The 27,290-nt window shown below is 45.2% G+C and overlaps 1 protein-coding gene across 1 annotated transcript; it reads right to left on the reverse strand.

Moving 5' to 3' along the window:
* Positions 1 to 1,682: 1,682 nt before the first annotated feature.
* Positions 1,683 to 16,898, reverse strand: PLAAT2 (phospholipase A and acyltransferase 2). Its single transcript, XM_055295877.2, has 4 exons — positions 16,777 to 16,898; positions 13,567 to 13,675; positions 7,320 to 7,588; positions 1,683 to 1,978 (listed from the first exon to the last, which is right to left on the reverse strand). The coding sequence occupies exons 1-4, from the start codon at positions 16,783 to 16,785 to the stop codon at positions 1,877 to 1,879; spliced, it is 489 nt and encodes a 162-aa protein (XP_055151852.2). The 5' UTR covers positions 16,786 to 16,898; the 3' UTR covers positions 1,683 to 1,876.
* Between the last annotated feature and the right edge of the window lie 10,392 nt (positions 16,899 to 27,290).

Here is a 27,290-nt window from a genome sequence, read left to right on the forward strand (position 1 = left end):
GTAGGACTCGATTGTCCTTTGTCGTTTATGTCACTCTCGAAGACAGCATCCCTTTTCCCACCCAGGAGTGACGGGACAGCTGGCAGGGCACAGAGAAGCCCTAGTGCTGCCCTCCTGCCTCATGGACAGCGAAATGTTTTGCTTATGTTCATCCACCAGAAAGTGCTCTGAAGGTGGTTGGGAACTGAGACAAGCAGGGCAGAGGAGGAGCAGGAGCAGGGAAGCTCTCAGTGCCGCCTGCCCTATTGTCCTCTTTCCTGGGTGGCTTAAAGTCTCCTTTTGGGGTAAGAGAAAATAATTTAAGACATTAGTAGGGAGGGTCTTAGTTCCTGCAAAGATCTACTCAAACCATCAGGAGGTCCCATGGTGGGACTTGGCCCTTCCTGCAGAGCCCTGACCCTTGGCACTCAAGACACAGGAGAAGAAGGAAGCCATCATGAAAGTGCAATGTGGAGGGGCAAGGACCAGGGATAGGGCCCTGGGCTCTGGCTCCAGCTCATCAAAGAAAGGGATGTTAAACACAGCTTCTCCTGCCATCTCTGTTTTGGAAAACGTGCCCCAATTGACCACAACAGCTGTTCTGTGTTTACACACTCTGAAGTCAAAATCACTAGCCACATCCTCAGGCTACATGATCTCCATAGTTCCCGGGAGGTGGGCAGTTTTAATACTGTGTGGACGGAAACTAGACTCAGAGTCTAAGCCACTGACCCAAGGTCGCACAGCCACTAAGCGAAGGCTCTGGATTCCCTTCAAGTCAATTTGACCCAAAAGTCAGTTGTTTGGGCCAGGCCACTGGAATGTTCTCTGATGAGACCTGCATGGGCAGTCTCACTCGCTGCCTTGCTTGATATCCCAGGACAGCTCCTGTCTGCCCACTGCAGATTTCATAGGCTCAGGCCTTGGAGCAGCAGCACTCAGTGCAAGCTTGAAGCTGTGGACAGAAAGGTCAGGAGCTGCTCAGCCCCCCATTCTCTCACTTCCTGTGAAGAAATTGGTGTGACCAAAGATGGCGGATGCACCCCGGAAGCATCCTCCAGGGGGAGACCTGTGCTTCCCTGGGGAGGTGGAGGGAGGGAGGGAGTAAGTGCTCAGGGCAGCCACTTGTCAGGGTGACAGCTATGCTGAGAGCACCTGGAAAATCTACCTGGCTTGCAGACAGCCACCTTCTCACTAGGTCCTCACGTGGTGGAGAGAGCGTGAGCTCTGGTCTCTTCCTTTTCTTTTTTTTTTTCTGAGACGGGGTCTCATTCTGTCGCCCAGGCTGGAGTACAATGGCGTGATCTTGGCTCACTGCAACCTCTGCCTCCTGGGTTCAAGCAATTCTTGTGCCTCAGCCTCCCCAGTAGCTGAGATTACAGGCACCTGCCTCCATGCCTGGCCAATTTTTGTATTTTTAGTAGAGATGGAGTTTCACCACATTGGCCAGGCTGGTCTCCAACTACTGACCTCAGTTGATCCTCTCACCTTGGCCTCCCACAGTGCTGAGGTTACAGGCATGAGCCACTGTGCCCAGTCTAGTCTCTTCCTTTTCATATAAGAACACTAATTCCATCCTAGAGGCTGTACTCTCACAACCTAATTACCTCCCAGTGACCCCACTTCCGATACCATCCCACAGGTGAGTTAGAGTTCAACATATGAATTTGGGGTGTGAGAGAAACACAAGCATTCAGTCCATAGCAGAGCCCAATTGTGTCTTTAATGGAATTCATACTAAGCTGCATTTCCAAATACGTTTTCCTATGCTTTTAACTCCATTAAAATAAAGATTCATGAACACAAAACAGTAAAATCAGTAAACCAAACTCCACTCCTGCTGGCTAAATAATATTCCTCCGTAAGAATTGGTTGTTGTTGGGACAACTTCTTGGATTTATTGCCTTTCCCGCTTGCTTCTGGCCAGCACGATCCCCACAAGGCCTGCGGCAGCCAGCAGGCCTGCTGCCACACCTACTGTCGTGACTGCACCAGTGACCTGCAGCAGAAGAGAAAAGAGAGCACACTCAGCATCAGGGTGGGACTACGATACCTACACCAGGAAACTACAGCTCAGGAAAGACTCATCTGGCCCAGTCCTCTTCATTTGAATCACAGAGGGAACAAATATTGGCTGGGAGAGGGGATGCCAAGAGGTCAGGCCACCCAGGAAAGAGGAGTGGAGATGTCTGGTGGGCACAGAATGAATGGAAGAACGAAGCCATAGACGTGATATACAGAGTCAAAGGAGGAAAAGCAGATGCACCCTGTGGGTATTAAAAGCATAACAGGTCGGGCGCAGTGGCTCACACCTGCAATCCTCACACCTTGGGAGGCTGAGATGGGCCGATGGCTTGAGCCCAGGAGTTCAAGACCAGCCTAAGCAACATGGTGAGACCCCATCTCTACAAAAAAATACAAAAAAAAAAAAAAAATAGCTGAGTCCAGTTGGTGCACACCTGTAGTCCCAGCTACTCAGGAGGCTGAGGCAGGAGGATCACTTGAGCCCAGGAGGCAGAGGTTGCAGTGAACCAAGATTGCACCACTGCATTCCAGCTTGGGTGACAGAGTGGGTCCCTGTCTTAAAAAATAATAATAATAATTTAAGCAAAAAGCATAATAAACCCCCAGCAAGGACAGAGGGGCAGTGCCCCAGTGTTCTAGGTCAGGGCTGGCTGACTGGGGCCCTTGAGGCAGATATAAAGTTGGGAAATCACCCCTGGGAACTCTCACTACGCAGGCTTGAGGGCAGGGAGCTCGCCTAGATTGGTCTCAATGTCCCAGGTGCTGATCCCACTGCCAGGCACAGAGTCGGCACTCATAATTCATCTGCGGAACGAATGCTGGCCCGTGAGGAGCATTGAGGGTGTGCTTTAATGAGTAAGATTGTCTCACTTATGTGCTGGCAGGAAATGGTTCTGCGAAAGGAAGAGGATACTCTGAAAAAAACCACAGAGATGTGAGGCCGACCCCCGAGGGTTGGTGTGCTTGGCACAGCTTTTGGGAGCTAGCCGAGACAGCCTGCTGCGATCCTGTGGGTCCGCCCCTGCCTGGGCCACTGTCTCTGAGAGACTGGCACTGGAGCGACTGGGGGAAACAACACGGGGTTGGGGGTGGGGGTGAAGACTGTGAGAATGGCTGCTTTCTAGATATCAGCACTGTGCTGGGAACTCTTCAGGCCCAGTATTTTTTTAATCTGCCTGCCAACTCTAGGAGGTAGTGATTCTAATTGCTACTTTCCAGAGGAGAAGACTGAGGATGGACAGTGTAAAGAACTCACGCAAAGGCCGGGTGCAGTGGCTCACGCCTGTAATCCCAGCACTTTGGGAGGCTGTGGTGGGCAGATCATCTGAGGTCAGGAGTTCGAGACCGGCCTGGCCAACATGGTGAGACCCCGTCTCTACTAAAAAAACAAAAATTAGCCAGGCATGGTGGCGGGTGCCTATAATCCCAGCTACCTGGGAGGCTGAGGCAGGAGAATTGCTTGAACCCTGGAGGCAGAGGTTGCAGTGAGCCAAGATCACGCCACTGCACTCCAGCGTTGGTGACAGAGTGAGACTATGTCTCAAAAAAAAAAAAAAAAAGAAAAAGAAAAGAAAAAAAGAACTCACACAAAGCCACACAGCTGACAAGTGACAAGGCTCAGATCTGCCTGACTTCCCAACAGGGGCACTTAAGCCCTTCACAGACAGAGAAGCAAATATTTAAACCAGCGACCAAACAGCAGATTTCTGTGGAGTATCAGTGAATTTGAAGCATGTGAGTGACTGGGGAAAAGAAAGGGAAAAAAAGAACCATTTTATTCAAATACACTCAGAATCGTTTCCAAGTGTCAAAGATAAACAAAGCCAGACATAACTTAAAACAGCAAAAACAGATTTGATTCAGTCTCTACTGACAGCAGGGAAAGAGCTGAGCTCCATTCCAATTTGTGCAGAGGTGACTGACATTTTAAAGGGAGACGGGTGAGCGAGGGCTCAGTAGACTCAGGGAGGTGAAATATTACAAAGGGTTAGTCCCTGAATATGCGATGAGGCCAGCTGTGTCTGCTAGCTGGCAATTATCAAAGTTAGGATTCTTCCCTCCCACAGAGACTGGGGACAGAGGCTCTATCCTTCCTGATGATTATATTTCAAAGGACTGGCTCTCAGGTCCTTGAGGAAGACACTTCAGAGTGGTAAGAGATATACAGTCAGCCCTCCATATCCATGGATTCCACATCCATGGATCCAATCAATTGTGGATTGAAAACATTTGGAAAAAAAATTTTTTAAAGAACAATAAAAAATAATACACATTTTTAAAATACAGTATAACTACTTACATAGCATTTACATTGCATTGAGTATTGTGAGTAATTATGAGTAGCTCATGCCTGTAATCCTAGCAGTTTGGGAGGCCAAGGCAGGTGGATCACTTGAGCCCAGGAGTTTGAGACCCGTCTGGGCAATATGGTGAAACCCCATTGCTACAAAAAAGAAATACAAAAATTAGCTGGGTGTGGTGACGTGTGCCTGTAGTCCCATCTACTCAGGAAGCTGAGGTGGGAGGACCCCCTGAGCCCAGGAAGGTCGAGGCTGCAATGAGCTGAGATCACATTTCAGTGAAGCACCTCTGCACTTCAGCCTGGGTGACAGAGTGAGATGCCGTCTCTAAAATAAAATAAGTACATGGGAGGATGTGCACAGGTTGTATGCAAATATCACACCATTTTATCCAAGGGACTTGAGCATCCATGGATTTTGGTGTCCTCAGGGGCTCCTGGAATCAATCCCTCCCCCACCCATGGATACCAAGAGATGGCTGTATCTATGTTTCAAAGGGACAGAGGAAGGATTCCTAATTATAAGTCCTTTTTAATAAACAATCTAAGAAAGGGTCAGGGTCTTTGTCAGGTGTTGGTTAGAACAAATGGTAAATTCTCCTGGCAGCAGAGAGCTTTCTTAGGCAGGCATTTATCGGGGGGCTGGGGTCATCCTACGGACACAGCCTTATTTTGCTAGAAGCAGTGCTAGAGCTTGGTCATCTATTAGAGCAGGGGCTGGATGGCGTTGTTGTGTGCCAAGAGTCCTTCAGCTTTCACAAGTCCGCTTTCTTATAGAGCAAGAGCTAGAGACAGAGAGAGGAGGGTCTTTCCAGACAGACAGAGTCAGATGAGAAGGAAGGAGGGAGAGGAAGAAAGAAAAGCAAGTTATGGGAGACCTGCAGGAGATGAAGTTCAACAAGAGAGGCTCCAGGACAAGGGACAAACTAAATAAAAGAAAACTGCCTCCCCTGAGTCTTCCCCGTTGGCTTGAGTTCTGACCCCTCAGAAGCACAGCAGAGGGCCAACCACTTCCTAAAATTGAGGTCTTCCAGATTGATTTTGTGGCTTCTGCACAGCCTATAGAAGAGCTTTTAGATGCATGATAAGGCAGCTCACCCCCAACCCCCTTCCGACACCCCTCGCATCCAGAGATAGGTCTACCCTCCTCAGCTCAACAAAGGGGAGACCCTGTCAACAGGGTCTGAGTACCAGAGCATGTCCCACCATGCCCCAGTGCCCAGCGTGGCCTGGCAGGCTCTCAGTTAATAGTGTGGGCTCTCTCCTGGGGTACTTGTTTCCAGAAGGTGTGGATTTTCCTTGCCCATCTCCCCTTTTTATCACCTCTCCTTCTCCTATCATACAACAGAACAGCTGAATCCTCCCACACCCTGAATCTATGGTGCACAGCCTAAGGTGTAAACACTCCTAGTCACCAGTAAGGGAGGATTCAAGAATGCATTGCTCCTAAACAGAGAGGGCTTCAGAAAGGAATAGGCAACCACGTCGAGGCTCCTGCCTCATCTGTCTGCCGCTTTAGAATGAGAATTCTAAAGTGAGATGGTTGTCATGCAACTGTGCATTAACACACTCATTTGAATTGAAAAATTGTCAGTTTTTTTCTGAACGTCAAAATAAGCCTGATTAGGCGATTGGTTTGACAATAACACCTGGCTTGGCTATTTAAACTACACGGAAGACATTTTTCCCTAACTGAATGCGCTAAATGTGCAACTCCAAGATTGTGAAGAAAAGATGTACACAAATATGTCATATGCAATATACCAAAATCCGTCCTTTCCTTTACAAATTTTTTACATTTATGATTTTTTTAAAGTGTTTGATGTCATCTAAGAATGTATGAGGGGATATGTGGTTTTTTAAGTTATCTTGGACTGGGTGTGGTGGCTCACGCCTGTAATCCCAAGGGAGGCCGAGTCAAGCGGATTGCTTGAGCCCAGGAGTTCGAGACCAGCCTGGACAACATGGCAAAACCTCGTCTCTACAGAAAAATACAAAAATTAGCCAGGCATAGTGGCACATTCCTGTAGTCCCAGCCGCTCAGGAGACTGAGGTGGGAGGATTGCTTGAGCCCAGGAGGTCGACGATGCAGTGAGCCATGATCAAACTCCACGTGATGTACAGCAGTCTGGGTGACAGAGTGAGACTCTGTATCAAAAAAAAAAAAAGTTTATGAGACCCTGTATCCAAAAGTTGGCCAACTATGGCCCATGGGTCAAATCCAACCTGTGAACTATTTTTGTAAAAAATAAATAATACACTTATAGGAAGACAGTCTTGCCTGTTCATTTATATACTTTCTGTGGCTGCTTTTGTGCTGCAAAGCTACAGCAGCAGAGTAATAAGACAGAGACCACCTGGCCCACAAAATCTAAGATATTTACTATCTGGCCCTTTACAGAAAAAAATTGCCCAACATGACCTGGGCTTTTCCCCTTCCTGGCTCACGCTGTTCCCTCTGTCTACACTCCTTATTGCCCCCGTTCCCTGGTAATCTCCAGCTCATTTTCTTTCAGATTAATCAAAATAATTAAATCAGGCTGGGCTCGGGTGTTACCTCTTCTACAAAGCCTTCCTTGATCAGGGCCCTTGGAGAGAACACATGTAGGTTTAACTCCCCTGCTCTTCACCATGGCTGACATGGACTAGAGACTCAATAACTAGGAGTTTAATGAATTTGGACAAGTTACTTAAGCATGGTGAGCCTCAGTTTCCCCATCTGTAAAGTGGGAATCATAAAGCCTGCCTCTAGGGCTGTGGAGGGCTGTTTCAGGCTGTGACTCCCTTCTGTGGCCACCCCCCAACCCACTGCACTGGTCTACATTGCCGACTTGCCTATCTTCCCACCCTTGTCCCCACCCCAAATGTGACACCCTCAAGGACAAGGGTTTCATATCTGCTATTTTGTCTTGCCTATGTCTATTTCCATCCCACCCTGGCCCCAGCAGGGACCCAGCCTCTGGCAGCTGAGGGAGTGGCCTGGCTCCTGGGAAGGAAACGCAGGCTGAGGACGCACCTGGTCACTGCGGGAGACGCCATAGCGCAGATGGTTCACGAAGTGCTCGCAGTTGTCACTGGTCAGCGAATAAGGCAACTCCTGCCCCACCAACTCCTCTGCCCGCTTGACGATTTTGTTGGAAGGCAGTGGTGTGTATCTGCTATCGTGTTTGTTATTGACCCTGTAGTTGTCTCTTCCAGCCACCACAGACAGCAGTTCCTTCTTCACTATGGCTTTGTTGGTCAGGGCAGACAGGACACTGGCCGCACCAGCTCCAGCAATTTCACCTGTGCAAACAGTGAGTTCAGTCCTGGGCAGGGCCTGGGGGGCTCAGAGCTGGAAGCCAAGCAGCCTCACGGCCCCGAGTACCGTCAAGAAGGAGGAGCTGTGGAAGGACTTGTCCATCCTACCTGGCCTCAAACTTGAAAACAGGGAAGACTGGGTGACTTTGGAGAAGGTCCCTAGGCTCTGGTTTCCTCATTTCTAAAGTAAATAACCTGAGCTCTAAAGGACCACGTGAGTTCAGATATACCTGAAAGAGTCAACAGTCAAGGCAGAGTGGTACAGGGCAAAGAGAGGAGGCAGAAGAGCCCCAGGCCATAGTCCCAACTGCCTCTCACTAGCTTGTGGCTTAGAAAAAGTCACTCCAGGCCAGGTGCCTGTAATCTCAGCACTTCGGAAGGCCAAGGCAGGAGGAACACGTGAGGCCAGGAGTTGCAGACCAGCTTGCACAATATGCTAAAACTCCTGTCTCTAAAAATGAAAATTAAAAAATTAGCTGGGCATGGCAGCACATACCTGTAATTCTAGCTACTCCAGGGGCGAGGCTGGAGGATTGCTTTAGCGCAGAAATTACAGGCTGCAGTGAGCTGTGATTGTGCCGCTACGCTCCAGCCTGGGCAGCAGAGTGACACCTTGTCTCCAAAAAGGTAAAGAAAAGAAAATGTCACTCCATTGCCCTGAGCCAGTGCTGTGAGAGCTCCAGCAGGTGAGGGTGGCATTTTGAAGCAGTAGGAAAGGAAACAGCTGAACAAGACAGAAGCCTGTCCCGGGAATCCAGGGTCCCCAGGTCCTGGCCGTGGCTCTCTTGCCGTGTGTCTTCAGAAAAAGCCCTTCTCATCTTGGGACCCTGGTTTCATCATTTTCAAATTAGAGGAACTAGGCCAGGGGATGTCCATGCCCTCCAGCTTTAAATTCTCCAATTGGCCTCTAAAGGGGACCCCAGACTCCCGGGAAGCTGAAATGAAACAGTGGCCAAGTGACAGTACCCAGAACCCTCAGGGAGGGCCTGATGGACCCAGGAGTCTACAATGGACCCTGCTAGAAGCAGCCCAGCTTAGAGAAAGCCTGTTGTAATGTCAGTTTCTGAACAGCCAGTTTATCTAATGGCCAGCTTCTAAACTTACATGTGCATTCACACTTTCCTTTCCTGATTTTTATTTTCTTTTCCAAAGGACATTTAAACAAATGTCTTGGTCCCAGCTCACTCCAGCTACAGAAGCAGGAATGGGGACCAGAGAGACCCTCTGCCAAGGAGAAAAACAGAGGAGTCAGCATCCAGTCTTGCCTGGATGGACTGCAGATCCTAAAAAGAAGGGGAGCTGAGGAAACAAGATTAATACAGGTATAAAAATATGTCACCAATAATTTATTCTTTTTCATGAGAAAAATACACTGTCTCCTCCATCTCCACCCCTTTGTATCCCCTAACCTGATGTCTCCCCTTCTTGGCTTCTAAGATTCTGTTTTCTGCCCCATAGTTTTCCTATCTCTGCCCCTAGTCTTCCAACATCTCACCTCCTATTTCCACCCGTCAGTCTCCCCCATGCCCCTCTCTTTCCCCTCTTCCTCTCACTCTCCTATTCCTGCCCCTCAGTCTCTCAGTTCTGGGATGGGGTTCTTCCTTCTCCCCAATAGATAGCGCCCTTTCCTGTATTGCTGGTGAGGTACTTTGGACAACAATTCACCAGTTTCTTATTAAACTAAATATTCACTTACCGTATGACCCTACAATCCCACTCCTAGGTATATACCCAGAAGAAATAAAAATCTGTGTTCACACATACAAAAAAAAACCCTGCATGGGAATATTTATAGTGGCTCTAATGATTATTGTAAAGAACTGAAAATCACCCAAATGTCATTCAACTGGTGAATGAATAAATAAATGGCAGTAAATCCATACAATGGAATACTATTTAGCAATAAAAAGGAACAAAGTACTAACACATGCTACAACACACATCAACCTCAAATGCATTAAGTTAAAGTAACTGGACACAAAAGGCTACATTCTGTATGGTTTCAGTTATATGACATTATGGAAAAGGCAAAACTATAGGGACAGAGAAAAGACCATAGCTTGCCAGGAGCTGGAGGTGTGAGCATATATATGGGGGTTGACAACAAAGGGGCATGGGAGAATTTTAGGGGGATGAGGTGTAGTGTCCCCCAATTTTCCCCCACTTTGTTTGTCCTGACTGAGTAATACAGAATGCCTTGACACTCTGCGACCCAGCTAGCTGCGTGTTGCCCTCTGCAGGCTTGAACCCAAGCTGGAGCCTTTAACATTCATTCCCAGGCACTGATAAAGTTGTTGAGGTTGTTGCATGAAACACTGAAAGAGCAAATGTGTTGCTAAGCACATAGAAACTAGCCCCAGCTTTGAACCAAATTCTTTAAACCCTCGTGTAAACCACATAACCCAACCACCTTGTTCCAGACATTCCTGGGAAGAACATCTACTGTCTTGCTGTCCAATGAGAGGACACTTCAGCCCTCTGCATATAAGTTCCCCTAATAAATGCTTTGGACTGATCAGCCTGGCATTTAGTGCTTCTTTCTTTGGAATCCGAACTGGCCCCATCTCAGGATTTCTGGGGACAGTCCCCTGAAGAAACTCCCCTGACACCACTTTTGGGGCCACTCCAACCATGGGTTCAGCTAAACAGAGAATATTAGGGAATTATTCTATAACTAGATTATGGTGATTATGGTGATGGTTACATAGTCATGTGCATTTGTCAAAACTCATAGAATTGCATACTAAAAAGGATAAATTTTACTATTTGTAAATTATTCTTAAATAAGTCTAATTTTTTTAAAACTAAACACATGCACCCAGTTAAAGAGAAAATTTCCCAAAATGCTAGCTGTAACCATAAACAAAACTCAAGCTATCCTTATGTCAACATTGTGGACTTATGCTCTGCTTTCTTTAGCATCCCAGTAGACAGAGAAAGTCAGTATTTTTTTAATTTTACTTGGAGAAGTCAACAGTGTACTTGGATAGTATTACTGAGGCTCCCATATACTTTTCACAAGTTTTACATAAAAATTTAAAACCCCTGAAATTTCCCAGAAATGCAATATGTAGATGATTTGTTTCTGTGTTCCTCATCTAAAGAGGACTCAGAAATTTACTCAATATATCTCTTATAACAACTAGCTCATAAGGGGTATAAGATCTTTCAAGATAAGCTTCAACTTTCATAAGAGATGGTTCGTTATCTAGGTCATAATTTAGCTAAAAAAGGAATATTTCTGTGCCCAGAAAGAATAAATAATATCCAAAATTATCCTTGACTTGTAACAGAAAGACAACTTAGAGATTCCTCAGGCTTGCAGGATATTGCAAGTCCTGGAGCCCAAATTATTCTCTATTGGCCTCTCCACTCTCTTTTTTTTGTGTATGCCAGAAGGCTTGTGGAGAGTATTAACAGTAGGCTGTTCAGTAATAGTGACACACTGGGAACACCCCAATATGGTTTGGCGTGTCCCCACCCAAAATCTTATCTTGAATTGTAATCCCCATATGTTAAGGGCGGGACCAGGTAGAGGTAATAGGATCATGTGGGTGGTTTCCCTCATGCTGTTCTAATGATAGTAAGTGAATCTCATGAGATCTGATGGTTTGTTTTGTTTTGTTTTGTTTTGTTTTGTTTGAGACAGAGTCTCACTCTGTCACCCAGGCTGGAGTGCAGTGGTTCAATCTTGGCTTACTGCAACCTCTGCCTCCCAGGTTCAAGTGATTCTCATGACTCAGCCTCCCAAGTAGCTGGGACTACAGGCATGCACCACCACACCGAGCTAATTTTTGAATTTTTTTTTAGTAGAGATGGGGTTTTGCCATGTTGGCCAGGCTGGTCCTGAACTCCTGACCTCAAGTGATCCACCCACCTCAGTCTCCCAAAGTGCTGAGATTATAGGCATGAACCACTCTGCCCAGCCATCTTCACTCTATTAACTAACCAAAAATAGCACTGAGGAACTTCTTCCATGGAAAATAAAACATGAGAAGACCTTTACTGAACTTAAACAGGCTTTACAGAATCCTTTCACACTAGGACTCCCCAACTATTCTAAGCCCTCTACATGTTTGTCTGTGAATGGAACAATCAGGCTTTTCTCACCCAAAAACATAGAGGAAAAAGTAGACCTATAGCCTATTATAGCCTGTAATTGGACCTAGTAACCAGGGCATATCCAAGTTGTTTAAAGGCACATGTCAACATGACCTCACAGTTTCACCACTCAAATACAAATAAGTAAGCTTATGCAGCACTGCTACCTTAAAAGTATGTAAGTCTCTAGTCAATTACAACAGAAAACAATGTACTTCTTCATTTATATAACTATAAACTGAGCTATCATTGCTGTGAGCCAAGCTTCTTGTCATTTTCAAATGACAGTTCAAAGTCTCTGGATTCAAGAACTGTTCTTTTGTATATGCAACAAGCCTTTAAAATTTCTCTAGCTTGATTTGATTTCATTTATATACACATCTATACATAGACATATATGTGTATATATACATATATAAGTATCAGTATTTCTACAACTCTTGAAAAGAGTTGCATATATATCTACATATGTAGATGCTCTGAGTTTCACTTCCCCTGTGACTCAGCCCAAGTCTGTATGTGTACATATACATATCTTCCTATTAGTCATATTGATAATACGTGTTATGCACTGTATTCTCTCAAGAGTCTTAAATGTTTGTCAGCAGCCACTGACCCTTCATGACAATCTCTATAAGAATTATATCTGGGCTGGGCGCAGAGGTTCACACCTGTAATCCCAACACTTTGGGAGGCTGAGGTGGGTGGATCACTAGGTCAAGAGATGGAGACCATCCTGGCCAAAATGGTGAAACCCCGTCTCTACTAAAAATACAAAAAATTAGCTGGGAGTGGTGGCGGGCACCTGTAGTCCCAGCTACTCGGGAGGCTGAGGCAGGAGAATCACTTGACTCCAGGAGGCAGAGGTTGCAGTGAGCTGAGATTGCACCACTGCACTCTAGCCTGGTGACAGAGCAAGACTCTGTCTCAAAAAGAAAAAAAAAAAAGAGTTAAATCTGTATGTGTACATATACACACACAAACTTGGGCTGGGTCACAGGGAAAGTGAAACTCAGAACATCTATATATGTAGATATATATACATCTATACACATGTATATATATACATCTATATATGTAGATAGATATACATCTATGTGTGTATATATAGATGTGTATATATACATCTGCTGTACAACTATTTTAATGGCTGTATAGCATTCCATTATATACAGGTATATCTATTTTACTTGACCAACCCCCTGCTGTCTTGCACTTGAGTAGTTTCCAGTATTTTGGCATTTTCTTTGATGCCATGATGCTTCAGATGGAAAGGGGGGTTGCTTTAGTCCCTGGCCAGGCCTTGCACCAGTGCTTTCCTGTACCTTCCTTCATTTCATCCCTCCATGAGGTAAGATATAGGGATTCTCATCCCCATTCTGTAGAAGGTACAGCTGAACTTAGTGATGTGAAGCCGCATGCTCAAGGCACACAGTCTGTAAGCAGAGGAGCCACGATTCCAAACTGGTTCTGTTGAGTTGGGAGGCCTACGCGCTCCTTCCATTATACTATGTGCTCAGTTGTACGCTATCTGAAGGAAGCAACTGCTTCTTACTCTTGCTTGTACCTCCAGAACAACAAATACATAGGAGATCCCATGGAGGGATGCTCACCAAGTACAATGAGTTGGTTCAGACTGAACCCCACTCTATAATGGAATAAAAGTCAATAGTCTCTCCACCAATCTACTGCAAAAGAAGAATAGCAGTTGCTACATCTAGCAGGAAAAAGCACAATTCATTCAGCATTATGTATTGAGTGCCTACTCTGCTAGACCCTGAAGTGAGGACAAGCACGTAATTGTGCATCTCTTCACATTCTTGATCTCAACGCTTGTGCTTAAAAAGAGAACCCATCCTTACTTGTGGGAGCCAGATGGACCACATAGCCATCTCCCACGTAGATGGCCCAGTGTTCATAGCCAAAGCGAGAAATCTCAATCAGGTCTCCAAGTCTCAGTCTTGGTCCGGCCTGCAACAGAAAACCCAGAAACAGGCAGAGGTGAGCCATCTGCAGGAAACATTCTGGGGCCTGACCTGCAAGGAGCCCCAGCTCAGCCTGCAGATTCCCTGTGCTCATCACCTGCAGGAAACAGGAAGGAGGGAGCACTCCTCACATGTGTAGGAAGCACTTCCATTTCCTGGGGCTGCAGGACTGAAAAGGTGCTCTTCAGGGGACAAGGAGGAGATGAAGAGAGTATCTTTGAGGGAGATTTTCATGAATGTGCAGCACAGGAGTGTGATGGAGTGATGTGCCCAGGCTGAGTGTGAGTGCATTTTATGCACGGAATATGTTTTTGTCAACTAGTGACTGCATGATTCCGAGGGAAGCCTAAAATGCCTCTTTAAGGGCTGCCATGAGCCTGAGCCCAAGTGATTCCTACAAGTTCTAGAGCTCTGACTTGCAACGCCCAACGTGTCAGAGGCAGGCGGACACTTGACCCACATTACACACCACTCCTTTGGGTGAAAACTATCATTACCCCCACTTGACAATGAGCACATGGAGTCTCAGGAAGGTTAGGTAACTTGCCTAATAAGTAGAAGAGCAGGAATGAAGGGTAGGGCTGAATGTTTCCAACATTAATGCCTTTAACCATCCCAGAATGTCCTAGGCAAGCCCAGGGCAGCTGAAGTCTGAGCTCAGGCTAAAATTAAAGCAAGGGATGGCAGGGTGTGGTTGGAGTTGGTGGTAGGGCAGTGCCCCTCTGGAGGGTGCATGGGTGGGAGGAATGTTGCCCTGGCCACACCCAGAATGGGAGACAGCCCTTGCCACATAAGTGCTGTTTCCGGTATGCTGTGGTGCCACCCCTCCTCCCCCTATCTCAGCTGAGCCAGGCCACAAAGGAGTTGAACTGCTGCTGAGGGTGGTGAGAGTGCCAGCCAACTCAAAGTCTGGTGGGGAGCTATAGTTAAAAGTAAAGCCTTTCATTTGAAGTAACTTGGATGGAATTGGAGATCATTATTCTAAGTGAAGTAACTCAGGAATGGAAAACCAAACATCCCATGTTCTCACTCGTAAGTGGGAGCTAAGCTATGAGGATGCAAAGGCATAAGAATCATACAACGGACTCTGGGGACTCAGGGAAAAGGGTGGGAGTGGGTGAGGAATAAAAGACTACACACTGGGGCTGGGTATGGTGGCTCACACCTATAATCCCAGCACTTTGGGAGGCCGAGGTGGGTGGATCGCCTGAGGTCAGAAGTTCGAGACTAGCCTGGCCAACATGGGGAAACCCCATCTCTACTAAAAATACTAAAATTAGCTGGGTATAGTGGCAGGCGCCTGTAATCCCACCCACTTGGGGGGCCGAGGCATGAGAATTGCTTGAACCCGGGAGGCAGGTGTTGCAGTGAGCAGAGATTGTGCCACTGCACTCCAGCCTGGGCGATAGAGTGAGACTCCATCTCAAAAAAAAAAAAAAAAAGACTACACATTGGGTACCGAGTACACTGCTGAGATGATAGGTGCACCAAAATCTCAGAAATCACCACTAAAAACTCATTTATGTAACCAAATACCACATGTTCCCCCCACCCAGAACCTTGAAATTTAAAAAAAAAGTAAAGCCTTTGACTAGAGGGGTCAAGAGTCAACTTGACCAAATAAGGGACAATTTGAGCATCAAAACATAATAATAATAATAACTGTACACAAACTGAAACACATCAAATATGTTAAAACCCACGTGTTCATAAGGATATTTTTTAAAAACACTAGGCATCTTTGGAGGACGGAAAATAATTACCATATTATTCCAAAAGCTGGTAAATAAAGGAAAAGATTCAAGCATTTCCTAACTGAATTGTCCGCAGGGAATGCAATTTAAAACTACAACAAACCCCAAAGCTACAAACCTATACTTGTAAGGTAGCCATAATGTATGCAAAAACAGAAAAATACTTGGAAGAATACCCACCAGGCTATACAGAGGGGAAAGGCTGTACAGATGGGAAGGATGGTCAAAGGGGACATTAGTTTTTATGCTAACAGTTTTGGTTTTTGGCTTTTGGCTCTTTTTGAGACATGATCTCACTTTGTCACCCAGGCTGGTGTGCAGTGGCACTATCACAGCTCACTGCAGGAAGCCTCAACCTCCCCAGCTCAAGTGATCCTCCCACCTCAGCCTCCCGAGAAGCTAGGACTATAAGCACATACCATTATCCCTGGCTAATTTTAATGTTTTTTGTAGAGATGGGATCTCACTATATTGCCCAGGCTAGAGTTTTGGTTTTTCAAACAAAGTGAATGTGTTCACATATTCCTCATGGAATTAAATACATTCTTTCTTTTTTAAGTTGAAGCTTTAGAGTCAGACCCTCCTAAGTTCGAACTCCCTCTCTGACTTTTGGGTAGCCCCCTCTCTAATACTTACCAGAATATCATTCCTCCTATCTGTGAAGTTGGCAGTAATTATGCCTACTTCATAGGATTGCTTATTAACTACCTGGTGTGGATTAAACAAAAGTGTTTAGCATGGTGTCTGGACCACTGAGCACTTGGGAAATGTGGCTGCTATTGGGCCTGAAGGAAGAAGGAAACTAACAAGGAATTGGAGGCAAGAAGGGAAAGTAGAGGGACTGGCCCTGCCTGGAGGCGAGGGAGACAGAGCCCTTTCTGACAGCCCCCATTGCCACCCACACAGCTGGAGCCCTTTCCCTGGACCCTCCCTCGCCAGCTCATCCCACCCACTGAGGATGATGTGACAGAGGAGGTGGCCTGTGCGGTAAACCAAGTGCTGCTCTCCCTGAACCCACCATTCCTGCCTTCAGGAGGCTTAGCAGAGCCACTGGGAGTGTGGCCAGAGGAGGGCTTGGAAAAGCATAAACCCAAACTTTGGCGGCAGTGGAACCAGACCCCATGCAGCAGCTGAGGCTGGGGAGCCTCCAGGGTCATAACCCAGAGCCATGGTTCCTTCCCACAGTGTCTGAGAGAGCCAGACCCCCAGAACTCAGCATGTGCCCATGTGCCCTCCATGCCAGAGCTGTAGACCAAGGAAAACACACATAATCACCACTAACAGGGTGGTTGTTCCTCAAATCAAAGCTTTAAAATGCTTTCTGGGGACTTACCAAAGCCATCCTTCCTTCAAGATGATGTCTTGTGTGTTGCTGACTCTGTGTCCAGCCTTAAATTAGCTCTGAGTTTCACTTTCCCTGTGACCCAGCCCATATACAACTATTTCAGAATGTAGGCCAGGTGCGGTGGCTCACACCTGTAATCCCAGCACTTTGGCCGAGGCGGGAGGATCACAAGGTCAGGAGATCGAGACCATCCTGACTAACACGGTGAAACACCGTCTCTCCTAAAAAATAGAAAAAATTAGCCGGGCGTGGTGGTGGGTGCCTGTAGTCCCAGCTACTCGGGAGGCTGAGGCAGGAGAATGGCATGAACGTGGGAGGCGGACCTTGCAGTGAGTAGAGATCGTGCCACTGCACTCTAGCCTGGGCGACAGGGTGAGACTCAGTCAAAAAAATAAAACAAAAAACAAAAAACGAACAGAACATAGATCAAGGTTCATGTAAAATTTTCCCTGTCTTCAAACGGGCGGAGCACATATCAAGTAGGCAAGGCGGCATGAAAATCAGCCAGACAGAAGAGGAATCAGAGCTCGGGATATAGATTGAGAAGGACTTAGTGGCAGTGTGGTCAGGGGCACAGCTGACAATCACCAAGTTTCAGGTGGAACAAGCAAGATCCAGTGGTTGTGGGGGCAAGGGAGGATATAGAGATGGAGACCATGGGGGAAAATTTCAAAAAGGAAAGAGGAGCCCCAGAGAGACTGAGATTCACACCTCCAAATTGGGAATGATGGTTGCCAGGACAGGCAAACATTTCCACCAACCTCAAATGCCATGGCCCTAGACAAATTGTATTATTGGAGGCACATTCCTCTACCCTGGAAACAGAGTGAGCCTGCTTGGACAGCAGTATAGAAACCACTCTCCCCTTTCTGCTTCTCACCCACAGTTCAGAAACACTCATTCCACACCAAATGGAAACCAAAACCCAGTACTGGGTGTGTAGAGGTTGCTTCTTTGAGGCACCTGCATGCTTATCTCACCCAAGCTCCAAATAAGTATCTCTTCTGTCATCTACATATAGTTGTCCGGTCCTGAGCAAACTGGACAGGAAGAGGTGGGTGGGGCTGGGGGGAGCTGAGCATCCTCACTGTGAGGCTCCTCACTGTGAGGCATGGGGGCAAGGACCAATAACTTACTCTCTTCAGGCTATAAACAAACAAACAAAGCACTTTAGTGTGGGGATGCAGATGGACTGGAGCCAGAACTGGAAAACTCTTTGGGAGCCACAGCACCTCTGCATGACCAGCTACTCCCTCAGCTCACGTGGTCACGTGGTCTTGCTCCATGGAGACGGCCTCTCTCAGCACCTCCACTCCATTCTCCTCTGGGTTGCAGTGGGACAATCTTCAAAGTATTCCTTCTGGAGGGAGACAGTGGGGTTGGCTTGGCTAATTATCTCCTGCCCCATTGTCCAGAGCCCTCTGGGCCGGTCCCACCCGGGCTTGCTGATCATCTTTTTAGGGGCTGACCTCCAGTCCGGCAATCTCAGTTCGTCCTATGCCTGCCCTCCCCTTGCAACCACATCACACCCCTGTTTCCCTGGGCAGGAGGACTTCCACCTGCTGTCCGCTGAAGGGATCTCAGGTGGGTTGGCACAATGACCAACCAGACCATGCAGGGCGGAGCTGGGGAGGAACATCACTGTACTCATGCTGGGGCTTGTGGCTTTTCACTGAATCCAAGCTGTTCAGAGTGTCAGGAAATTATGTCCAGGAGCTATAGGAAAGGAGAGTCTGCAAATCAAGGGCCGGTGGACTGAGAATTCTCTGTCTCCCTACTGTTCATGCTGAGCAGGAAAGGTGACAAAGTTCTACTGACACACAACAGGGTAGGGCAGGCCACACCCAACCTGCTGGTGAGCTCTAGGCCTACAGCCTGGAATACTTACATTTTTGTTCGCATATACGCTCTCTATATTTGTTTAATTGTATAAAAGGCTATAAAAGGAAAGATAAGCCTCCATTCTCCCCACCTCCAGCCTCCAGCAACCCAGTTCCCTTTTCTAGAGGCAATGTTATCTTTCTATGTATATGCCAGGAATATCTTGGGCTACATATAATTTTAATGGGCTTTGGCCGGGCACAGTGGCTGATGCCTGTAATCCCAGCACTTTTGGAGGCCAAGGTGCGTGAATCACTTGAGGTCAGAAGTTCGAGATCAGCCTAGCCAACATGGCAAACCCCGTCTCTACTAAAAATACAAAAAATTAGCCGGGCTTGGTGGCACACACCTGTAGTCCCAGCTGCTCAGGAAGCTGAGGCACGAGAATCACTTGAACCTGGGAGGCAGAGGTTGCAGTGAGCCAAGATCATGCCACTGCCCTCCAGCCTGGGTTACAGAGAGAGACTATGTCTCAGAAATAAATAAATAAATAAATAAATAAATAAATAAATAAATAAATAAAGGATTTTATTAAATCTTATATCCATATAGAAGAATAATTGCAACGTAAGTATAAAACACTAGAAATAATAACAAGTACCAAAAAACCTAGTTGAAGAAATAGAAAATAACCAGTTTCTTAAATAAGCCCTGTGTCCCACAAAAACCTGTCCACAGATGTTCATAGCAGCCGTGGTGGTTAATTTGACGTGTCAATCTGACAGGGCCATGGGGTGCCCAGATGCTGTGTGATTTCTGGGCATGTCTGTGAGGTGCTTCCAGATGAGATCAGCATTTGAATTGGTGGAATGGGTAAAGCAGATGACCCTCCCTTATGTGAGTGGGGAGCATCAATCTGTTGAGGGCTTGAATAGAACAAAGCTAGAGGAATGAGGAATTCATCCCCTTTTTGTCTGCCTCACTGCTTGTGTTGAGACAGCTCACCTCATCTTCTGCCCTCATACTGGGATTTGCACTATCGGCTCCCTGGATTCCCAGGTCTTTTTACCCAGACGGAATGATACTACTGCCTTTCCTGAGTCTCCAGGGTCTCTAGCCTGCAAACAGCAGATGGTGGGACTTCTCAGCCTCCGTGATTGCTGCAGGAGCTAATTTTTTGTAAGAAATCTTGATGGGGCGGGGCATGGTGGCTCACGCCTGTAATCCCAGCACTTTGGGAGGCCGAGGCGGGCGGATCACGAGGTCAGGAGATTGAGACCATCCTGGCTAACTCGGTGAAACTCCATCTCTACTAAAAAATACAAAAAAAAAAAAAAAAAAAAATTAGCCGGGCGTGGTGGCGGGCACCTGTAGTTCCACCTACTCCGGAGGCTGAGGCAGGAGAATGGCGTGAACCCAGGAGGCGGGGCATGAAGTGAGCAAAGATGGCGCCACTGCACTCCAGCCTGGGCAGCACAGCGAGACTCCGTCTCAAAAAAAAAAAAAAAAAAAAAGAAATCTTGATAGATAGATAACCTCCCATTTGAACCCTGACTAATACTCAGCATTATTCATAACTGCCAAAAGGTGACACACCCAAATGTTCATCAACTGATGAATAAATAACAAAATGTTGTATATTTGTATGATGTAATATTATTCAGCCACAAAAAGGAAGTACTGATAGATGCTAAAATATAGAAGAAGCTTGAAAACATGATAAGTGAAAGAAGCTGGTCACAAAAGCCATATAGTATATGATTCCATTTATTTGAACTGTCAAGAATGGGAAAACACACAGAGACATAAAGTAAATTCATGATTGTAATGATTATTTAGGGATGGAAGGGCTAGGGGATTCAGGTTCAGTATTTCTTTTTAGGTGATGAGAAGGTTTTAAAGTTGATTGTGGTAATGGTTTCATAACTGTGAATATGCTAAAGGGCATTGAATTATATACTTTAGTAAGTGAACTATATGGTACTGAGGCAGGATAGATAGTCAAGGAGATGACCACGTCCTTGGGACATGGCAACCACACTGTCAACAGCACAATGAGCCCTGTAACCATGTTCATTGGGACACAGCAACCGCACCAACAACACAATAAACCTCAGCACTCACATTGTAATCAAGCTCATCCAAGCAGAACTACCTTCATTGGGGACTTTCCCCTGTAGAGAGCATGTGCATTTTCACTTTGCTTGTCCTCAGAATGACCCTTTGCTCATTATAATAGTAAAAAACACACCCCTGGGTAGAGATTTAAGACGGTAATGAGACACGAAATGTATGAACAAGCAGGTACAGCAACTGCTCATGTGCACCCAGAGGACCACCCAGAACATGCCTACTAGGAACACACCTCTTCCCACCCCCTATGAATAATCATGTAAGACTCTCATAAAGAGAGTTCCCTTCAGAGCCAGTCTTTGCTGACTCACTCTTGATTAGCCCACTCTGACTTATCTTTCAGGGTGTACCTTTCAGAGTGTATCTTTCAGAGTGTGTTTTATCTTTGCACTACTTTCAGCTGTTTCTTTTTACACTCACCTTTCAGAGTGTTCTTTCTCTTTTGCAATAAATTGCTTTCTGTTGTTCCTCTACAGTTGTGTCTCTTGTTAAAATTATTTTAACCCAGAAGACAAGAACAGAGGTGTCACAATCACCGTCAACAGTCTATAAATTATACCTCAATGAAGCTATTAGCAAAAAAATTAACCCTGTGTTCCTCTTCCTCCTAATGCAGTTGTAGCCACTCTCCTGAATTTTGTCTCTATTGTCCTATTGATTTTTAAATTTTTTTTAAACACATCCCTTAATAATATATAAATGTAATCCTTAACAATATACATTTAGTTTATAATTTTTAAAGTTTGTAAATGTAGAATCAAACATCAAGCATTCCATAACAATTTTTTTGGTTCAATATTAGGTTTCATACCCATGTTGATTGGCCATAGCTATTCATTCATTTGCATGGTATTCCCATGTGGCAAATGGGAATGTGCCACAGTTTACTTATCCTGACTCCTGTCAACAATCACTGGGGGTTGTATATAGTCCATTCTCACACTGCTATGAAGAAATACCCAAGACTGGGTGATTTATAAAGGAAAGAGGTTTAATTGACCCACAGTTCCGCATTGCCAGGGGGGCCTCAGGAAACTTACAATCATGGTGGAAGGCAAAGGAGAAGCAGGCACCTTCTTCACAGGGCAGAAGGATGGAGTGAGTGCAAGCAGAGGAAATGCCAGATTCTTATAAAACCACCAGATTGGCCGGGTGCGGTGGCTCATGCCTGTAATCCCAGCACTTTGGGAGGCCGAGGCAGGTGGATCATGAGGTCAAGAGATCAAGACCATCCTGACCCACACAGTGAAACCCCATCTCTACTAAAAATACAAAAATTAGCTGGGTTTGGTGGTGCACACCTGTAGTTCCAGCTACTCAAGAGGCTGAGTCATGAGAATCGCTTGAACCCGGGAGGCAGAGGTTGCAGTGAGCCAAGATCGCACCACTGCACTCTAGCCTGGTGACAGGGCAAGACTCCATCTCAAAAATAAATAAATAAATAAAAATAAGATCTCACAAGATTCACGTACCATCATTAGAACAGCATGGGGGAACCACCCCCATGATCCCATTACCTCCACCTGGTCCCGCCTTTGACATGTGGGAATTACAATTCAAGATGAGATTTTGAGTGAGGACACCACCAAACCATATTAGGGGTGTTCCCAGTGTGTCACCATTACTGAACAGGTTACTGTTAATACGCCCCATGGTATGTTTTGATAAACAGATGTTCTTATCTAATGTAATGAAATTTATCTCTTTGTACCTTACTTTTTGTCTTTATTTTTTGTGCTTATGAACTACAGTAAGGTCATAAAGATATTCTCCTGCATTTGCTTCTAAAAATTGACATTTGGCCAGGCACGGTGGCTCACACCTGTAATCCCAGCACTTTGGGAGGCCGAGGTGGGTGGATCACCTGAGGTCAGGAGTTCAAGACCAGCCTGGCCAACATGGTGAAACCCATCTCTACTAAAAATACAAAAATTAGCCAGGCGTGGTGTTGCACGCCTGTAATCCCAGCTACTCAGGGGCTGAGACACAAGAATTGCTTGAACCCAGGGGGCAGAGGTTGCAGTGAGCCAAGATCATGCCACACTGCACTCCAGCCTGGGCAACAGAGCAAGACTCTGTCTCAAAAATAAAATAAAAATAAAAATTGACATTTGTCCTTCACATATAAGTCTAAAATTCTCCCCAAACTGACCTTTTCTGTGCAGTGCAAAGTCCATGTGGTTATATGTGAATACCATTTACTAGTTAGGGATCAACAAACTATAGCCCACAAGCAAATGGAGCTCTTCACCTGTTTTTGTTTTGTTTATAATAGACACTGGGTCTCACTATGTTGCCCAGCTCAAATAATCCTCCTGCCTCAGCCTCCCAAAGTGCTGGGATTATAGGTGTGAACCACCATGCCTGGTCTCCTTCACCTGTTTTTGCACAGCCCAGTAGCTAATAATGGTTTCTGCATTTTAAATGGCTGAGAAAAATAAAAAGAAAGCTAATAACTCATGACCCATGAAAATTATATGAAATTTAAATCTCAATGCACATAAAGTTTTATTAGAACATATCCATGATCATTTGTTCACAGTATTGTCAATAGCTGCTCTTACACTACCACAGCAGAGGTGACTAACTACAACAGACGCTGTGAACACCACATAACGCTGTCTAGCCCTTACCAAAAAAGTTTGCCAATCCCTCAATAGTTCATCCTTTCCCCCCATGATCTGCAGTACTGTCTCTGTTGTAAATTAGAGTTTCATTTATTTGTGGGTCTGTTTTGGAAATTTGGCTCAATCCATTGGCCAATTTAACTATCTCTGCACCAAAAATACACTATCTTGATCACAATAATAATTTATAATAAGCCTTAATAATAACACAAGTCTCCTTGCCTGATGTTCCTTCTTTGTTAATGAAATAGCTAACCCTGCCTCTCTACTTTTCCAAATACATTTCAGAATCTGGCTTCCAATTCCGGGAAAGACCTTGTTGGGATTTGGTTTGGAATCACATTGAAACTATAGGTGAATTTTGAAAGAAACTGACATACTTATGCCGTTGAGGCTTCCTATCCATGAATGATATATCTCTCTCCGTTTATGAGGTCTTCTTCAATGTCCTTCAATATTTTCTCCATAAAGGTCTCACTCATTTGTTACCATAATCCTTGGTAAAACTCACCTGTACAACCATCCAGGCACACCATTTCTTTGTGGAAAAAGTGTTAACTACTGATTTATCCTTTAATGAGCAAAAGACTGCTTAGATTTTTAAATTTTTTCTTGGTTCAATTTTGATGACATTTTTCTTGGAATGTATCAATTCCATCAAAATTCTCCAATTTTTTGTAATTATTTATCAATATTTGTTTTTGCTGGTTTAATCTCTGTAGCATCTATAGTTGTGGTCTCTTTTTTACTCCTAAATCATTTGCTGTGACTTCTCTCTTTTATATGCTTGCTTTTCTTCATTTATTTTTGCTCATATCTTTGTATTGTCTTCCCCTTTTTCTGTCTTCTTAAATTGGATAATTAACTCCTTAACTTGCACCTCTCCTTCCTTTCTTTCTTTTTCTCTTCTTCTTTTGCTTTCTTTCTCTTTTTCTTTTCTTTTCTCCAGGGTAGTATTGAACGCCTAGCCTCAAGCGATCCTCCCACCTCAGCCTCGCAAAATGCTGGGATTACAGGCATAAGCCACCATACCCAGTCACCTTTTTCTTTCTTAATGTAAGGATTTATGCTATAAAATTTTTTCTAAGCACCCCTTTAGCTGCATGGTCCAAATATTGGTATCTAGTATTTTTATTATCATTCAGCTCTAAATATTATCTAACTCCCATTAGTTTTCTTTTTTTGACTCATAATGTATCTAGCAGTATTTTCTAAAATTCCTGAAAGTATAGGGTTTTTCTGGTTATCTCTTGCTATTGATTCCTGAATTAATTGCATTACGGTTAAAGAAGATTATTTCTATGTTACTAATCTAAAATTTGTTGGCTTGCTTTAAGACCCAAGATATGCTCAGCTCTCATCAATATTCCATGTGTGCAGTTGAAAAGAATCTGTATTCCACAATTATATTATATATGGTCATTAAGTAAGCTTGTTGATAAATTTTCTATATCTTTATAGACTTTTATGTTTCCTTCCTTCATCAGTTCCTTAGAAAGGTATATTTAGATCTCCCACTATGATGGTGTTTGTCCTCTCCAAAATTCATGTTGAAACTTAATCCCAAATATGGCAGTATTGAAAGATGGGGATTTTGGCAGGGTGTGGCGGTTCATGCCTGTAATCCCAACACTTTGGGAGGCCGAGGCGGGCAGATCACCTGAGGTCAAGAGTTCAAGATTAGCCTGGCCAACTTGGTGAAACCCCATCTCTACTAAAAATAGAAAAATTAGCCAAGCATGGTGGCCCATGCCCATAATCCCAGCTACTCAGGAGGCTGAGGCAAGAGAATTGCTTGAACCCAGGAGGCAGAGGTTGCAGTAAGCCGAGATCCCACCACTACACTCCAGCCTGGGTGATAGAGTGAGACTCTATCTCAAAAAAAAAAAAAAAAAAGGAAGAAGGGAAAGGAAGGAGAGGAGAGAAGAGGAGAGGGGAGGGGAGGAGAGGGGAGGGGAGGAGAGGGGAGGGGAGGGGAGGGGAGGAGAGGGGAGGGGAGGGGAGGAGAGGGGAGGGGAGGAGAGGAGAGGGGAGGGGAGGAGAGGGGAGGGAAGGGGAGGAGAAGGGAGGGGAGGGGAGGGGAGGAGAAGGGAGGGGAGGAGAGGGGAGGGGAGGGAAGGAGAGAAGAAAAGAAAAAAGAGAGAAAAAGAAAGAAAGAGAAAAGAAAAAGAAAGACAGAAAGAGGAAGGAAGGAAGGAAAAGAAAGAAAGGAGGAGGAAGGAAAGGGAGGGAGGGGGAGGAAGAGAGAGAGAAAGAGAGAGAGAGAGAGGAAGGAAGGAAGAAGGAGGGAGGGAGAGAAGAAGGGAGGGGAAGGAAGGAAGGAAGAGAGAGAGAAAGAGAAAGGAAGGAAGGAAGGAAAGAAGAAAGAAAGAAAGAAGAAAGAAAGAAAGAAAGAAAGAAAAGAAAGAAAGAAAGAAAGAAGAAGAAAGAAAGAAAGAAAGAAAGAAAGAAAGAAAGAAAGAAAGAAAGAGGAAGGAAGGGAGGGGGGAAGGGAAGGAAGGAATGAAGAGAAAGAAAGAAAATGAGAAAGAGGAAGAAAGAAAGAGAAAGGGAGGAAGGAAGGAAGGAAGGGAAAAGAAAGAAGAAAAAGAAAGGAAGAAAGAAAGAAAGAAGAAGGAAAGGAAGGAAAGAAAGAAAGGAAGAACGAAGGAAGAAAAGAAAGAAAGAAAGAACAAAAGAAAGAAAGAAACAGAAAGAGAAAAAAAAGAGCCTTTAATTGGTGATTGGATCATAAAGGCTCTGCCCTCATGAATGGATTAACCCATTCATGGATTAATGAGTTAATGAATTAGTGGTTTATCACAGGAATGGGACTGGTGGTTTTATAAAAAGAGGAAGAGAGAACTGAGCTAGGACACTCCGCCTTCTCACTATGTGATGCCCTGTGCTGCCTCCAGACTCTGTAGAGAGTCCCCACCAGCAAGAAGACCCTCACCAGACACACCCCCTTACCCTTGGACTTCTCAGCCTCCAGAACTATAAGAAGTCAAATCATTTCTTATTAATTACCCACTTTCAGGTATTCTGTTATAAACAGCAGATGATGAATTCCTCTTTGCAATCAGTCAAAAGTTTCATTATTTTGAGACTTATTAAATGCAAGCAAGTTATATATTTCTAGTGAATTAAAACTTTTATCAGAATCTTTTTGTCCCCTGAAGCCTATATTTTCTTTTATTCTTTCTTTTTTTTTTTTTTTTTTTTGAGACAGAGTCTCCCTCTGTTGCCCAGGCTGGAGTGCAGTGGCGCGATCTCAGCTCACTGCAAGCTCCGCCTCCCAGGTTCACGCCATTCTCCTGCCTCAGCCTCCCGAGTAGCTGGGACTACAGGCGCCCGCCAACACGCCCGGCTAATTTTTTGTATTTTTAGTAGAGATGGGGTTTCACCATGTTAGCCAGGATGGTCTCATCTCCTGACCTCGTGATCCGCCTGCCTCGGCCTCCCAAAGGGCTGGGATTACAGGCGTGAGCCACCACGCCCGGCCTAAAGCCTATATTTTCTTATATCAATATAGCTACACCAGCTTTTAGTTAGTACACCAGTTCTTAGTTTGTATTTACCTAGCATATCGTTTTTATCCTTCTAATTTTTCAATTATATGATTAAAGTCGATTTAGAAGTCTTATTTCAAATCTCAAGTTCAAATTTCAGATTTTTTTTGTTTTGTTTTTTTTAAGACCAGAGTTTTGCTCTTGTTGCCCAGGCTGGAGTGCAATGGCACGATCTTGGCTCACTGCAACCTCTGCCTCCCGTGTTCAAGCTATTCTCCTGCCTGAGTCTCTCGAGTAGCTGGGATTGCAGGTGTGCGCCATCATGCCCGGCTAAATTTGCATTTTTAGTAGAGACGGGGTTTCTTGATGTTGGTCAGGCTGGTCTCAAACTCCCGACCTCAGGTGATCTGCCTACCTCGACCTCCCAAAG

The sequence above is a fragment of the Symphalangus syndactylus genome, chromosome 1 (genome assembly GCF_028878055.3).
Source record: "Symphalangus syndactylus isolate Jambi chromosome 1, NHGRI_mSymSyn1-v2.1_pri, whole genome shotgun sequence".
Classification (NCBI taxonomy): Eukaryota; Metazoa; Chordata; class Mammalia; order Primates; family Hylobatidae; genus Symphalangus; species Symphalangus syndactylus.

Excerpts from the sequence above, each read along its gene's own strand:
- PLAAT2 (XM_055295877.2), bottom strand. Across the intron at positions 7,589-13,566 it reads GGTCCATCTGGCTCCCACAA|GTGAAATTGCTGGAGCTGGT; the intron begins GTAAGGATGGGT and ends CTGTTTGCACAG. Across the intron at positions 1,979-7,319 it reads GCGTCTCCCGCAGTGACCAG|GTCACTGGTGCAGTCACGAC; the intron begins GTGCGTCCTCAG and ends CTTCTGCTGCAG.